Raw genomic sequence first — 16,155 nt, forward strand, 5'->3', positions numbered from 1 at the left:
GGCTTAGTGAAAAAGCCTATGCTTTGCATGGATAATTTCCCATGTTCAATCCCTGGAATTTCCAGCTGAAAAGAGTTCAATTAGCTGGGCTAGCAAAGACCTCTTTGCAGTACACTCCCTGCCAATAAGTCTAGACAGGGCTGTCTGATTAGTGGTCTAATTCAGTATATGGCAGTTTCTTACGGTCTTACATAATTTCAACAATTGATCTGGTGAAGGGATGGTGAGGTGACCTCTGGTGAACTCCAGTCTCCATTTTAATTTTTGAGCCCTGAGTAGCCTACATAATGGGGGCAAAACACAGTATGTATCTTGCCTAATAGCTGTCGAAAGTCATATCCTCCATCAATTGGCCTAGTCTTGCCAGCGCGTGGCTGCTTTCTACAAAGGGAGAGGCCTAACCACGTCAGTGTTGGGCACTCCTGCATACACACATCTCTTTTCATCAAGGCGTTCATGACCTTGAATTGCCTTTCCCCAACTCTCCCTACACTAAAGCTGTGGCCAAAGTTTAGCATTTCCCATCTTGGCCAGCTGTTCTCTGGTTGTTGTCATTCATTAATCCATGCCATTTCATCCCAAAAGCTCAAGGTGGTGTACATGGTTCTGCCCTCCTCATTTTATCCTCACCAAAAGCCTGTGAGATAGGTTAGGCTGAGAGGCAGTGAGTGGTCCAAGGTGACTGACCCAAGGTCACCCAGTGAGCTGAGTGGAGATTCGGACCCCAATCTCCCAGTCTGGCTCTCTCACCTTTACATCACACTGGCTCTCTAATGGGCTTGGGTAAGCTGAGTGACTTGCTTGCAAATTCGGTTGCCTTAAGGAGTCACAGAAGCCTTCAAGGAGGAACTAAGTAGCTCTGAGAGATGATGGGGGTAGCACACAGCTGCACGCCACAATGTGGAGAGGGGAGATATCTCCTTCCCAACCAGCATATGTTACAAACCCATCAGGAAGCAGGCTTATCCTTAATGACCTTGGAATCTGCTGATAACAGACAATTCCTACATTCCTTGATGCCACAGATTGAACCCGGGACCCCTGAATGCAAGGCAGATGCTCTGTCACTGAGCTACATCCTTTCCCCAATGCATGCCATAAGCATGGGTCACCAACATGATGCCTGTGAGCACACATGTGCCGTAACAGGTCTCCCTTGACAGCCACAGGCTCCCATCTGAACAAGTGTGAAAGAAGCTTTCCATAACCAATAGAAAGTTTTTTTAAGCCTAATTATGCTATGGGGGGACGCGGGTGGCGCTGTGGGTTAAACCACACAGCCTAGGGCTTGCTGATCAGAAGGTCGGCAGTTCGAATCCCCGTGACGGGGTGAGCTCCCATTGCTCGGTCCCTGCTCCTGCCAACCTAGCAGTTCGAAAGCTCGTCAAAGTGCAAGTAGATAAATAGGTACCACTCCGGTGGGAAGGTAAACGGCGTTTCCATGCGCTGTTCTGGTTCGCCAGAAGCAGCTTAGTCATGCTGGCCACATGACCCGGAAGCTGTACGCCGGCTCCCTCGGCCAATAAAGCGAGATGAGCGCCGCAACCCCAGAGTCGTCCGCAACTGGACCTAATGGTCAGTTTACCAGTTTACCTTTATGCTATGGGGAGGGGAGGTTACAGCTAGAAAGCAGAGAGGTGCAGCACAGAGGTGGTGTCCACAACAGTTTCTATGGTTTGCAAATGTGCTCATGGGTTGGCTATCCTTGGTCTAAAGGATATAGGCAGGAATTTCCCCACACCCCATCCTAGCAGCCAGGTATTGCACCAGCAACCTGGTCCACTGACTACTGCAGAGTTTGCCGGTCACCATAGCTGAGCCATCAGAATCACGACTTTGCACTTCTCTCCTTGCTCCCCACTCCCTAGTGGTGGTCCAGAATTGCACAACATGTCCTTGCGAGGGGCTACTGCTCTGATATGCTGTGCTGTGTGCTCTTCCATCATACTGTGACTCGTCGGAGCCATTTGAATGCGAGAGCTGACCTAGAGGCATCTCATTCAACTGAGGCAAACTTTTAAACGTTATCTGCTGTTCAAAACACTTAAAAAAAGAAGAAGCCGAAATGAAGATAGTGTCTTGATGTTTTTTGTCCTAATGAAGGATTTTGGAATGTTTGAAGTCTAACAAGAAAATAAGGGAATGGGGGAGAGAGAGACTTCTCGGGAGAAGCAGTAAATGAAATACCTCCGTGAAATAGGTATAGTCATTGTTGCTTGTTGAAACATGCAGCATAAAAATCAATACACAGAGAAAAGAACAACACACTGAGGGTGTTTGTTAGAGGCTTGCTTTGTCCTTGTGTATTAACATTTGTGGACACATCATGTGAGAGGACATGGTGGGACCACCTTTTTCCCTTGGGTAATCTGTCAGGGACTGTGTGTTGACAGTGGGCAGGGCTGAATCCAGTGGGAGGCAGGGCCAGAGCAAAAACAAGGCAGGACTACCACTTTTGTTTTCTGCCACCCTGCTTTCTTCCAGTCCCTCTTTCCACTGCCTGCTTTCCACTCTCATCTGGTGCGTCTTCCTTCCCACTCAACAGGCTGCTTGCAAAAGACTTTTTGAAATTAGACCGCAGGTTGCTCATCTGTTTTACAGTTGAACCAGAAGTTCTGGGGCTAAGAAAGGGAAGAAGTTAGAAGTAATATGCTTGTTAGGCTAGAAAAACAACAACGAAGAACACCATACATCCAGGAACTCTGGGGCGTGAAGTAGACAGGAACTTGAGGTTGAATCCAAAGTTAGTTCTTGATTAATTTGAGTGGGTTTGCTCTGAGTTGGGCTGCTGGACTAATGGAAACTGTGTGAGCTCCAGCCTCAGAGCCTCTTCAAGCACTGAAAGGAAAAGGGATAAGATGTGAAGCATCAACCCTTGTACCTGACCAGCAGTATTATGCTCCTAGATTGCCAGAGTGCCATTGATAGGTGCTGGTGGGGTGGCTGGCAAAGTCATTTAAATAATGTAGTCCAGAGAGAAAAGAAATCCTGACAACACATTGCTGAGGAACACAAAAACAGTATCGAATTCGAAAAAGGAACAGAGAAGTTTTTTCTTTTCTCGTTGAGGTCTTGTACATAGCAGGGAGACATTCAACCAAACATACAGAGGAAATGCTCCCTCAGAATCACAATGCCAATAATGTCACATGCTACTTCAACAAATATCATTCCACTCTGCCTTGTTGCTTAAACAACACCCCCCCCAACTTGGTTACTGACATATTGATAGCAGAACTAACTGCTAAGTTACAAGCAGCATGATTCCTGCTGTTGCACTTCCAACAGAAATTAGATGGCAGTAGCTACCAATTATCTTTCCCACAATTTCGCAGGGTGATACTATATTGAGGACATGGGGGGGGGATTTTAATGGTGGCTAGACTCAACCTCCCAGTTGCCCAGGACAGGCATCAGCAGTGGGCCTTGGGAGGTGCCCCAAGATGTCAATTATATAAATACTGGGAACCTGGGATTCTACCTGTGCCTGTTTTATGTGCACTTCAAGCTCCAGTTCAAATCCTTGACTCCAGCTTTTGTCACTGGCCTGAGGGACTCAGGTTTGGAGATTATGCATTCTAGGTCTAGATTCAGGTCTGGCCACTCTGCGCTTTGATCTGCAACCTCAGTCAGTCTTGTAACTCATTTCTTTACAATGCGACTCCACTATAGCCCTGGTTTTGCAATGAGCATATCACCCTTGGAACTACTGCCAACACACATCTGGGTAACCTGGGTTGTGTTTAGCAGCTGCATTTGGATGTAAACCAACTGAATTTAAGAACAGAAGCAGACCTCCCTACCTTTTTTTCTTGATAGATGAAGACCAATTGTTGTTCCACAACTCTTTGCATTTTGAGGCTTGCTCAGACTTCTGAATTCCAGTCTGATTGGGAGCCGTTCTGTTAACATAAAAGGGAAAATCAGTCTTTGAAAGAATAAAAATGGTCTTGGCAGCAGCTGCACAATGGATGGCTGTGAAGCAAAGATAAGCAGCAGCAGCTCCAGCTTGTGAGGGGAGAAAACTCAGGATGGCAAAGTCTGTTTCACTCTCATTCTATGGTTTCTGTCCAGAAGTGGGCTGCTCTGAGTTGCCACCAGAAGCATATTTTATTATAAAGAGGTGAGTTTTGCTTCCATTGTTCAGTGTGTTATGTTGATTTTGATGTAAATCAGAAATGTGATATCTATCTATTTATTTATCTATCTAACCACACACAGCTTCAACATAATTGCATTTCAAAAAGGCACGTCTATTTTAACAATAAACATTAATGGCTTTTACAAAGACCCAAGATACTCATTTCAAATACGAATGTGCATTTCAAATAGCATTATTATAGCTGTATTTGTTACCTTTCTTCCATGATTGAACTCAAGGCCACCTTTTGTTTGTATCATGTTGAGACTCTGTGCTGCTTCACTTCTGCAGTGTTACTGCTGTGTGTGCTCTTAAGACAGGGGTGGGGAACCTTCAGCCCTTCAGGTGACCAGGAGGAATGATGGGCGTTGTAGTCCAACAACATTCAGAGGACCAAAGGCTTCCACCCACTGCTTTAAACCTACATTCTAGGCCTTGACTTCAGGCAACCACCTCAATATGGCAAGAAATGCTCCACACAGAGAATTTAATTTGCCTGCATTCTCTTCAGATATTAGGGCTGTGCACCAGATTCAGCCACAACCCAAAGCATGCAGTCCAAAATATCTGAGGGCCACCAAGTTGGCAAATGTTCTCCTAGACATCTCACCCATCCCCACCCCTGGCCCTACTCCCCTTTTACTCTAAATCACCTCTGTTAATCTTATTCCCCTGAATAAGTTCATGGTTCTGTCAGGTGGGTGGAGATTTCAGGATCAGAATTCCTCTTCCCCTTCAACCTTGGTTCTGCTTTCAGAAGGAGACCGCTGTTCATTCCCCTGGCAATGATGTCTCCAAATACATAGTTTTCATCTTCACAGTAGGAATGAATGACAAGCACACAAGAATACAAGAGAAAATAAAGTGAAAATAAAGTAGTGTTGAAAATTGGCTCCGAGATACACACACAACCATAAAACTCACACACTGAGTTTATCTCTGAATGTATCTCTATTAAATAGCTTTAATGGGACAGTGCAAGCAGACCAAGTCAACATGCTAGAATGCAATTGCTTATGAACAGCACGAGTTCACAGCTATCCCAGCATGAGGTTGTGCAAGAATTGCAAATGTGTTATGCTGTCATGAGAAACAGGTGTGCCCGCTCAAATATTTTGGAGGAGAGTGTAAAGCAGAAATGGGACTGAAGCAAAGAAGCTCCATCTTCCACAGCCAACGAGCCTTAGAATGTCCTAAGAGTGGTGACAGGCTTTAAATAAAATCCATCATTACTTATAGTAGAAATGCAAACAGCCCAGTGTCACTCAGCTTAGTTCTGCTCCAGTCTCCAGGCCACCTATCATTTTGCTCTTGTTCTTCGAGTTTTTGAGATCCAGGAACCATTCCTGACATTTTGTGCTTGGGAAACACACAACATGGATCTCGCTTTCAGTTTCCTTCTGAGTGCATGGGAGTGCAAATGACTGCCACCTCTAGAGGGGAAAATGAAAGCTAATAACATGAAAAATGAGCTCTGTGTGCTGCAGTTCCTCTGCGGTAGCCAATGATTCCCAAAAGCTGGGTAATATTATATTTCCTGGTCCAATGCTTTCTTACCCAATCACAATATAATCTCCAGTTTTCAAAGGTTGGGTGACTTTGACCTTTTCTGCATATTAGCATTCCCTTCTTTCTTAGCCTTGACTCTCATACTGCCTAAAACTCATTACTTCTAGTCGTCTTAGCTTCTGGATTTCAAGTGGGAAGTCAAAAACTGTGCCAGCTCACAATACATGCTCTTTATATTTGCACTCTTTCCCCTCTCCTTTCAAAAACTATTGGAAAGAGCTGATAGATTCCCTGATTGCTGGCTACAATTCTCCTTCTGGACTCTACACTTGACTCAAGTGCCTGGCACTATCTTGGCACACGGACAGCTGGATCTTGGCATATGGACTGGATAGACACCCACATAGTTACCCCAACTATGATCCTTCTTCCCCAAATCCAGGATTCACTTGCTATTACAGCGGGGGGGGGGGAGAGTGTTGTTTAGCCTGAGGGACGCATTCCCTTCTGTGTAACCATCCTGGGACCACATGGCAATGGACGGAAGGCCCAGAGGGGAAATGGGTGGAAGAATGGAAGTTATCATACCTTTGTATGTAGGCTAGTTTCTGCACATACAACTCTCTATCACCCATCCCAGACAAACAAGGGGCATTAACTAAAGTTCAAGGACTCATTCCAGCCATGGGAAAACACCCAAGGTGGGTGAAAAGTAGAGCCAATGAGGGGTGTGGTCTGGGAAGAGGCCTGGGGGCCAGATAGAAAGAACTGGAGGGCTTCATTTGGCCACTGGCCTGAGGCTCCCTACCCCATGTTACAGTGTGGACACTCCCCAAAGTGACAAAATATGTATAAATTTTGAAAATACCCTACCATGTTCTTCTATTTCTAACACTGCTACTCATTCTTCATTCTCTCCCATTTTTATTAAGACAGCTACTCCATGGCCATTATAAACCAATTGTTGTTCCCCAATAGGATACATGCTTTTAACTTCTTAAGTATTCTGCCACTAATTTTGTCGAACTAGATAATGAGACTGCATTGCTGTTTTAGGGTTCGTGACACTTTGATTAATAAGGTAATATGCAATCTAAATGCTCAGTGAAATGGACTGTAAAATCTTAAACGGCAGAAGTAACAAATTGTCTTCCAACATTAATCACGGCGACTGTGTAAGAGGTTGTCTGACACTCTCTTCCCACTCTCCCCCCTTCCCCCAATGGAATTGTCACTAACGTTTTAGGCCAATGAAAGGTTACTGAAGCCAGACATCACGGGCAGGCATCTCCTTCCCACGCCCCATGGCTGGCTCAAGACATTTTGCTGTCTGGTGCAAAGATCAATATGGAACTCCTAGGAAGCTTCTCAATATTGAGTCAGACCATTGAATTGAACATAGGACTTTTGCATGCAAAGAAGATGCCCTACCATTGAACTCCACTCCTTCCACCACAGTCCATGTATAGAAGCCAACTGCATTGGCAGTTGAATCTGTCTTTGACATTGGCAATGGGGGAACATCTGAGGATGGCAGGCTAATAGGCCTAGTGAGACATTCAGATCTGCCTTCCAACATGTTGCTCCTACACACCCCACCCAGCAACTACTGCCTGTGGCAGTTGCCTCATTCTTCCTAATAGTAGGGATGGCCCCAAGCAAGATCAAACCTTCAAACTAGTTAAGCCACTGGAATGGGAATTAATAAGCATATTTAGCATTCTGATTTCCAGTTTCTGCAGCAAATCTAGAAAAATCTCAGGACATTTTAAACAAAGCCAAGCTGGTTTGGGTCAGCAGAAAGTGCTTCCCCGCTCCTCCCCACAAGGCCAATAAAATTCATTTGGCACCTAAGGCAGAAAATCCCACAAGTATCTCTCCACGTTCCCAGTCAGTCAAAATACAGTCACAACAATCAATTAAGTAACTAACAGTTTTGCTGCCAATTCATGGCACTCAAAATCAATGCCTGAGGCCGCTGTCTGATTCTGCCTAATGGCAGGGCTGGCCCTGCCTGTTCCATAAACTTGATAGCGTTGCATATTTGCCATAAGTAAAGGCTCCTGTGCATTAACCAAAGTTCAAGGGCTCATTCCAGCCATGGGAAAAGAAGAGACTGACCCTTGGAAAATGCTGTTGTGAGGATCATCAACAAGTCACTCTCCTCTAAGGCAGGGGTGGCCAACTGAGAGCATGTGCTCCAAAGTCTGGGAAACAGCAGTGCCATCAGGGCCAGACTCTGAGACAGAGGTCCAGGGCCCCACACAGCAGAAGCAGGAAGGCCCCTCAAATGCAACAGTGGCAGGGCTGGATGACCACATTTCAAAGGAAAGTAATTATCCCCTAAAAGAGAGAGCCTTTGTAAGGCCATTAACTCAAGAATCTAAAATTACTGAACTATGCCATTGCTTGGTAATAAGGTGATGTCCACAGAGACTATAAAGCGAAGCAAGGAAGCCTCAGGGCTGTGATCTCCCTCCTCTTCAAGCACCAAGCTTATTTTCTTCTATAACTCAGGTGCAGCAAGATTACATGAGCAAGCTCAGTGAAAAGAGAGCCTAATCAAATCAGAACTCTGCCTGGAGGGGCAAGAACACTACTGAATGCCGAATTCAATTGATAGCTACTCTGGGTTCAGCAGCTGGCGAGGATAGGATGATGTGCACTTCCCCAGAACCCCTCACTCATCCGCGCAGAGCCTGCTCAAGGTGGGTGAAGCAAACTCTGCATAAGGGAACCTTGTCATTTCTAAAAATGAGGCATCACACTGCATGTACTGCAACAATGGACTCATTCACATTTCTGTTTTCTTGAGATTTCATGCAATCAATGCTTTTATTTTTTTTAAAAGCTTTCAACATAGAATACAATAAAGGTCAGCCTAATCTAAATAAAAACAAGACAACAGGAAAAGAAGAAAAAGAAAAAGAAGAAAAGAAAACAACACAAACCCCTATATCAAGGTTGCATCTTAAGTCTTATTCCACACAAAGGAGGGTGAGCCCTCCCAGCTCTCACCTGCTGCTTGGCCTGGGACACCCTCAGAAAAACTGACTGCTGTTTGTTCCAGCTTGGCAGTACAGTGGTACCTCAGGTTACAGACGCTTCAGGTTACAGACTCCGCTAACCCAGAAATAGCATCTTGGGTTAAGAACTTTGTTTCAGGATGAGAACAGAAATCATGCTCCAGCGGCGTAGCTGCAGCAGGAGGCCCCATTAGCTAAAGTGGTACCTCAGTTTAAGAACAGTTTCAGGTTAAGAACGGACCTCCAGAATGAATTAAGTTCTTAACCCGAAGTACCACTGTATACAGTGTTTTCCCGGGGAAAGCAGTGAGACAAAAGGAAGACCTCTCAAGCCCATGCTTAGGAATCATGGGACAAGTGTAGATGAGCCCTAAGCGCTGCTCTGAAATAAACTCACTCCTGCCCATGCTCTGGTCTCCTGCTGTGGTTCGCAGGGGCCTTCTGGCCAGCCAGGAGCCAAAGCACGGATCTGCTGACTAAGAGTCAGGACCATGGATAGCTCACTGTGCATTCAAGATCAGGCCAGGTAGCAGGCCTCACAGATTCCCTTGATGTGTCAGAAGCCACCTGCAAATCTATGTGGTCCTGCTCAGCAAGGGGGGGTGCCTCCAGCTCTGCTGGACTGGGCGAATTGCTTGGGCTTAAAGGGGTCACACCTTATTCCAACGGTATGTGCTCCAGAAAAGCTGAGGTGCCTTTTGTCCTCCGATCCAGGGAGTACTTTCTGAACATGCAAGAGACAGGGTGGAAGATGTGGCCTATGCAACTAGATTAGGGGAAACAGGAGCAGAGAGGTAGCAGCTGTGGCATGGGAGCCTTAAGATCATGCAGAGAAACATACAGGGTTGCGCTGGGATGGAATTTGGCACAAAGAAGCCAATCCCCAAGCTCACCCACAACACAGCCTGAGGTGGAACACTGACTTGAGATAATCGATCACATTTACAAACTTAATTTCCATAATGGGGTCCACAGATTCTTCAAGAGTATTTCTGCGTTTGGAAGACAAGCATGGTCCCTGCTAAGTTCCACCTCTCCTGTGCTTGTCAGAGGTGTAGAGATGTCATTCAGGAAGAAAAGAGGAGTGGGGATTATTTTCTGCCCCTTTAGCAGAAGAGATGTATGACTGACAGAAGAGATGTATGACTGGCAGCAAGTGAGGCTGAACATACCCCCCGTCCACACCATATATTTTAAGTGCTATGATACCACTTTATACAATCATGGTTCCTGTCCCCAAAGAATTCTGGGAGCTGCAGATTGTGAAGGGTGCTGAGAGTTGTTAAGAGACCGCTGTGCCCCTCTGAGAATGACAATTCCTAGAGTTCCCTGTGAGGATTGACTGTGAAACCATTCTGTGGTTGTAGCCCTGGGAGGGGAATGGGGTGGGTCTCTTAACTCTCAGCCCTTTTTAAAAAAACTGCAGCTCCTAGAACTCTTTGGGAGAGCTATGACTGTTTAAAGTGGTATCATAGTGCTTTAAATGCAGCGTGTGAATGTGGCCATAATCACCTATTTATTCCTGTTAAAGGGACAGCTATAGAAGGGAGAGTTCAGAAGTCAACACCCCTGCAGGAGAAATGTGGGGATAGCTGGCCAATGCTTTCCGGCATATCAGTTCTGCCAGGTGCACCCTAGAAAGGCTATTTCATAATGTGTCTTAAAGACATAGCCTGGGAGGAAATAAGAATGTTAATGATGGCAGTCAATTTAGCACAGCTGCCAGGCTTGCTGAGCAATGTATATTGCAGTCCATTACTTATGTGCTAAGTAACTATTCCCATTCTTTGTAATAACTATTTTACCCTCAGGGGTACAACGCTCTGACAGAAGAAAGAACATAGAGGTTTCTGTAGCACGGTTAATAATTAATTACATTTGGTTAACTATTTCACAGCCTCTCCAAAAGGGTCTGTTGTTGTAGACAGGAGCCATGAAAAAAATAACAATCGCAGAAGCACACACCATCCCTGTTTCTTGTGTCCACACACAAGCCAGGTCATTGCTTGAGCTGCTGTGATGTCATGGAAGGTTTATAAGCACTCTAAGCTCTAAAGCCCAAGTCTGTCATTGTGGAAGGTCAAATATCAGAGCAGGGGCTGTGCGGGAGGTGCAGTGTCAGTTTTGGAGAAAACCCTTCTTGCCTGGCTGAGTGCCTGGAGAGGTTGTGTGGTATAGAGAAGCTGTTGAGCAAGAAAGTAGAAACAAAATAATAAAATTGGGCAGAAGTGGGCATAGAGGATATGAGGGCATAAATAAACGGGGCGTAGAGAAATAATAAATAATAATAATAAAATTTTATTTATATCCCGCCCTCCCCAGCTGAAGCTGGGCTCAGAGTGGCTAACAACAGTAAAATTATACAATATACTAAAATCATTTCATTATAAAATCAATTCAATTCAGATGAAGAGATAGTCAGGAGACAGGATGGAGAAGGGAAGAGACAGCTCACACAGGGCCTAGAAATAGGACTGGCAACATGCTGCTGAGTAGACAACTGGTGGAAAGAATTTCACACCATCATTTTTCTGGAAGTGCAATAGCAGAGATATTTCTATTTGGATCTCAGGGGTTAATTCTGTTAATGTTAAAGTCAACTAGACAAGAGGTGGGTGGGTGGAGGTATTGCTTAGCAACCAGAGTGGCATGCTCTTTAACAACAACAACAACAACAACAACAACAACTTTATTATTTATACCCCACCCATCTGGCTGGTTCACTGAGGTGGCAAATGTCCTGAAGAGTGTTTTCCTCTGTATATTTGGTTGACCAAAACAAGGACTGAAACCCTCTGTTCCTTTCTCTTCGAATTACGGTATGCACCATTCCCCTCAGTTTCCCTCAATAAACTGTTACATAGATTCTTTTTTCACTGGACTCCATCTGCATTACTTAAGTGACTTTGCTAACACTTCTACAATAATCAGCCATAATTTTTAGCCAAATAATTCCAGTGCATTATATCGCTGTAATGTTTCATCCCTGGAAACAGGTGCTTTCCCCTCTTTATTAGTCAGTTAATCTCTCTTGCCTGGCTGCTGCTCCTACAACATGCACATTACAAACTTTAATGGAAACTGACAGGAGAGTCAAGAATGTTTGGGGGAAAACTGTAAGAGGCACCACATCTGTTTGTGTGTCCTGCAGTTCAGCACCTGGCATCCTGGTAGAGAAAGGCTTACCAGGAAAGGCTTTTGTTGTTGCATTGCTACTCCTGTGGTTACTTTTTTTGTGCGAAGTATTTTCTTATCTTTGCTTCCACACAATTAAACACTAGATGTAAGCAAACAAAAGGAACTCTTCAAAAAGCCGTTGGGAAATTTATATAAGTGGATTGACAATTATTGCCCCTGAAGGTGTCCCCAGTGTTCTACAGAAGTGCAGCAAATGTTGAACATTCAATCACAGAATGAAATAAATATTGTCAGTCCTTCACTGCTTTTGAACCCTAAAGTAATTTGAAAATACAGGAGTCACAGAAGGCCAAAGAGACAGGAAAACATACTATTTTACTCTAAAAGGGTTTTGACCAAGAAAATGGATGTTCTGTGCCATGGCTTAAAAATAAAAAGAAAGAAAGAAAGAAAGAAAGAAAGAAAGAAAGAAAGAAAGAAAGAAATCACTGCTTGGCTTAACTTGGCAAATCCTTTATTAATTGTAATGGAATAAGACTTGTAAGGCCTCCGTTTATACCTTTAATCAGCATCAAAATCTAGGCGGAAAGGCTTATTTGATATTGGAAGTGCTGTAGAAGCAAGCGCTTTAGTAATAGAAAAATGTCAGTCGAATGCTGGGGGGGAAATACTTGCAAAAGGCACAGATCAGCTGAGGAACTAGCTACATAAGAATGAGTCTCTCTCCCAGGAGAGACCAATGCATAGCAGCCTATAATGTCAGGTTGAGGAGAATCCTGTCACATATGGAATTGAACACCAGAGTGAAGTAGTGGTTAGGGTGTTGGATTAGGAGCTGGGAGACCTGGCTTCAAATCCCGACTCAGTCATGAAGCTCACTGAGTGACTTTGGACCAGCCACCATCTCTCAGCCTAACTCAACGCCCAAGGTTGTTGGATAAAATGGGATGTGGGGGAGCCATCAACACCAACTTGAGCTCCTTGGAGGAAAAGCGGTATGTAAATATAGAGAGAAAGCCCCCAAACCACCCAAAATACAGGAGAAGAATAACCTGTAGACCTGCCTGAGAATCAGAAATTGTTGCTAGCATCAGAAAAGGGATTCAGATCTTCTGGGTGTGGAGTCTGAGCCTGCTGCTGAATCCACTCAAAGGCAATAACTCCTCTCTAAAGCCCTGATCGAAATGTTAGTAGGCATAGCGTGAGCTCATCCATCAGTGTTGTAATGCAAGGCTCCAAACCAGATAACCCACCCCTTACATTCTGTTTAGCCCTCAGTTAAGGGATGGAGTTTGCATGGTGATCAGCTCCAAGCTCGATAGACTTAACATTGGTCAGTTCCCTGGCTGTATTGATCTTGCCTATAGATTCTACTGTCCATGCACTGGTAATCTCCAGGATGGGTTACTGCAATGTGTTCTATGCAGGGCTACCCTCTGGATTCTGGAAGCTGCAACTGGTGCAAAATGCAGTGACTCAACTGCTCATTACCTCTATTGCTGGAGAAATTGCACTGGCTGCCAATCGGCTACTAGGCTATGTTCAAAGTATTGGCTTTGGTGGATAAAACCCTATGTACAGTTTGGGACCAGTTTACCTGAAAGATTGTCTCACCCCTTATATATCCAAATGATCACAGTACTCTGAAGCATCTTCTCAAAAAGTCCATTCAGGGCAATACAGCATTTTGTTGTTATATGAACTACATGAATCTCAAGGCAATTTACAATCCTACAATAAAAGCTACTAGGTTTAAAAACAGTAGAACCAAACAATGGAAACAGAGACCCAAAAGAAACCTTACCAATCCCATACAGCTGGAAAAGAGAATATTTTCAATCTGAATTCTCTCTTCATGCAAAACTTTTTCAGAATCTTCCTCGTAAACCTGAACCTAACTGGCTATTTACAGTACAAACATATACATGTTTACTCAGAAGTAAGACTCTTGGTTAAATGGGATTGGGAGGCTGGTATAGAGTTGTAGTCACAAACTGCTGGGATTCTAAAAGCAGGCGGGGGTTGGACCTGAGAACTCTCCAAAGGTCAAATTGTGTAAAACTGTTCATCTTACTCTGGTGACATTTCCCATTTCTGCAAGTTTTCACACCAAATCTTAAAACTATTTTTGTTTTTTATGCCGTGGGAGTTTAATGAGTGGGTTGAGACGACAAGAAACTTCTCAAGAAAAAAATTACTGTGGTCTCGTGGATCACAGCTAAAGTGTTTGAAAGAGAAACACCTGAGCTTGAGGATGGTGACTCACAGCAGAAAGGATTGAAGCGAAGCGAAGATGATGGATAAAGTAAGTAAGAAAGAATAAAGAAAACAAAAGTGGGGGTAGAATATCTTCAAAGCTGAAGATGGCTCCTCTGCTAACCTAAATGGGAAATAATTCTGATTTCATTTTTTCCTGGAAAGGAATCTGCTTTCCACCACCAGTTACAAATTTTGAAATGAACAAATGATACCTTGTGCTGCTTCAGTTGCAATATATCATTAACACTTTAAAATGCAATTTTAAAAGTAACTGAAATAATACAGGGATAAGATAATCTACCACCAAGCTTTTCACCGCTGTTGGTGAAGCCAAAAGGCAAGAACAATGTTTTGCAAAAAAAAAGAAAAAGAAAAAGCAAGGTCACCATCTGTTGACCCCTGAGAGTTGGGATCTCGAAGTGAGAGCAGGACAATCAGGGACCAACCACAATATCAGGAACTCGTGGGCGTTTTCAAGATGATCGGCCCTTCTTGGAACACTGCTGGTCCACAATCCAGATGTTCGCAGCTGCCTTTCTCACGCTGGACCAGCGCAACTCCCCCTTCTCGGTCCAACCCAACACGAAGACGAGAAAAGCCGTTTCAACAACAACAACACAGCTCAGCCTTTTTACCTGTTGGTGGCCAACGGAGGCTCCAGCTGGGCAGGTGCCGACGGCGCCCGGAGAGATCGCATCACCCTGGGGGTGCCCCCCGTCGTCGCCCTGACCTCCTTCTCCCAGCCCCTGGCAAGCAAGCGAGACAAACCCAAGTTGGCCAGCCGGGAGCATTAAGTGGCGCGAGGAAGGAGCCCAGTCCAGCCACAGCAAAGACCTGGGCACCTTCGTGCATGCCCCCCCCCCGCAAAAAAACGCGCGCCCCCTGCCTTGGGGAAGCCTCCCTCGTGCAGAGAAGCTGGAGCTGGCCTCTCTCCCGACCCTATCCCCGTGACTTCATCCCCGCCGCGTGGGATCCCGCCACTCCCAGCAGCCCCCCAGGCAAGACCCCTCCAGTACCTCGCGCCGCCGGAGCCATCGGCGGAGAGCCACCCGAGGCACAGGCAGAGGAGCAGGCTGCCCAGCAGAGCCGCCAGGGCAAGGACCGCCCGCATCGCCGCCGCCGCCGCCGTGGGGAGGAGAACTGCCTGCCTGCCTGCCTGCCGCGGGATCCGGCCGCCGTCGCCGCTGCCCCCGCCCGCCCGCCTCCCACTGCAGCGAAGGCGACCCCGTCGGGCAGAGCAGGGGCGGCGGCGAGCGGCAGAGCAGGGTCGGGGCTGCTCGGCTGCTCTCGCCCCCCGCCCCTCGCTCGTCCCCGCCCCCCGACGCCGCTCTGGCTCCGCCCCCCTCCGGCTCCTGGCGGATCCGCTTCGCCTCCTGCGGGGTCTGGGGAGGCGAGCAGCCGCCGGAGGGGCCTCAGCTCATCCCAGCCCCTCGGCAGCCCTAGCTAGTCGCTCAAACTCTCGCTGGGCCGTGTCTCACAGAGGCCGGAGGAGAGATCCGGAGAGAAGGGATGGGGAAGTTGGGGGGGGGGGGTCGGGAGAGATCTGTGCCTTGGGAAGATCGGGGCGGGAGAGCTCTCCTAGCCACAAGACCCGGGTTCATTGGAAACGGCAATGGCTGCCTCTGAGCATGTGCAGAGAGTCAGCCGAGGGCCAAAAGTAGACGGGAACTCAGCTGGTGAAGGAAGAGGCAGGATGGAGATCAGGCTCGCAGCCCAGGCTTGCCGACCCTTCCCCTCGCTGTGGGCGGCTGCCGTGAGCAGTCGCGCCCACCCCTCTAAAGTTACCACTAGCAGAAGAAGCTGGCGGTGGGGGGGGGGTGGATTGCTGCCTTTGATTTGCCTCTTCCTCCAGCCCCCCCCCCCCAGCAAATCGCAGCCTAGGAGGATTTATGTTGGGGAAATGACAAGGTGGGGAATAGGAGCCAATCTTAGGGGCTGAGGTCCCTTCGCCCCAATAAAATAATTGGAACAACCCCCCCCCCCCCGTTGATGGGCATTTCCATTCAGACCTGGGCTCCCCCAATATTTTATTCAAGTTGGCACCCTTGAGATAGGGAGATCAGAGTCACAAACTCCTCTTTT

At 46.3% G+C, this 16,155-nt stretch overlaps 1 protein-coding gene across 2 annotated transcripts in view; it reads right to left on the minus strand.

Annotated features, from left to right (window-relative positions):
• The window catches only part of ST8SIA6 (ST8 alpha-N-acetyl-neuraminide alpha-2,8-sialyltransferase 6), a 45,053-nt gene extending 29,764 nt beyond the window's left edge, over window positions 1–15,289 (minus strand). The window contains exons 1-3 of one of the 2 annotated variants that reach the window (XM_082193227.1): window positions 15,090–15,289; window positions 14,709–14,819; window positions 3,804–3,902 (exon numbers count right to left, since the gene is read on the minus strand). In XM_082193227.1, coding sequence (XP_082049353.1) covers window positions 3,804–3,902; window positions 14,709–14,819; window positions 15,090–15,184 — 305 coding nt within the window. In that variant the 5' untranslated portion in view covers window positions 15,185–15,289. The remainder of the gene's footprint in view (window positions 1–3,803; window positions 3,903–14,708; window positions 14,820–15,089) is intronic. The other variant, XM_082193226.1, reaches the window with a different exon arrangement.
• Between the last annotated feature and the right edge of the window lie 866 nt (window positions 15,290–16,155).

This window comes from Podarcis vaucheri (assembly GCF_965113315.1).
Source record: "Podarcis vaucheri genome assembly, chromosome: 12".
NCBI lineage: Eukaryota > Metazoa > Chordata > Lepidosauria > Squamata > Lacertidae > Podarcis > Podarcis vaucheri.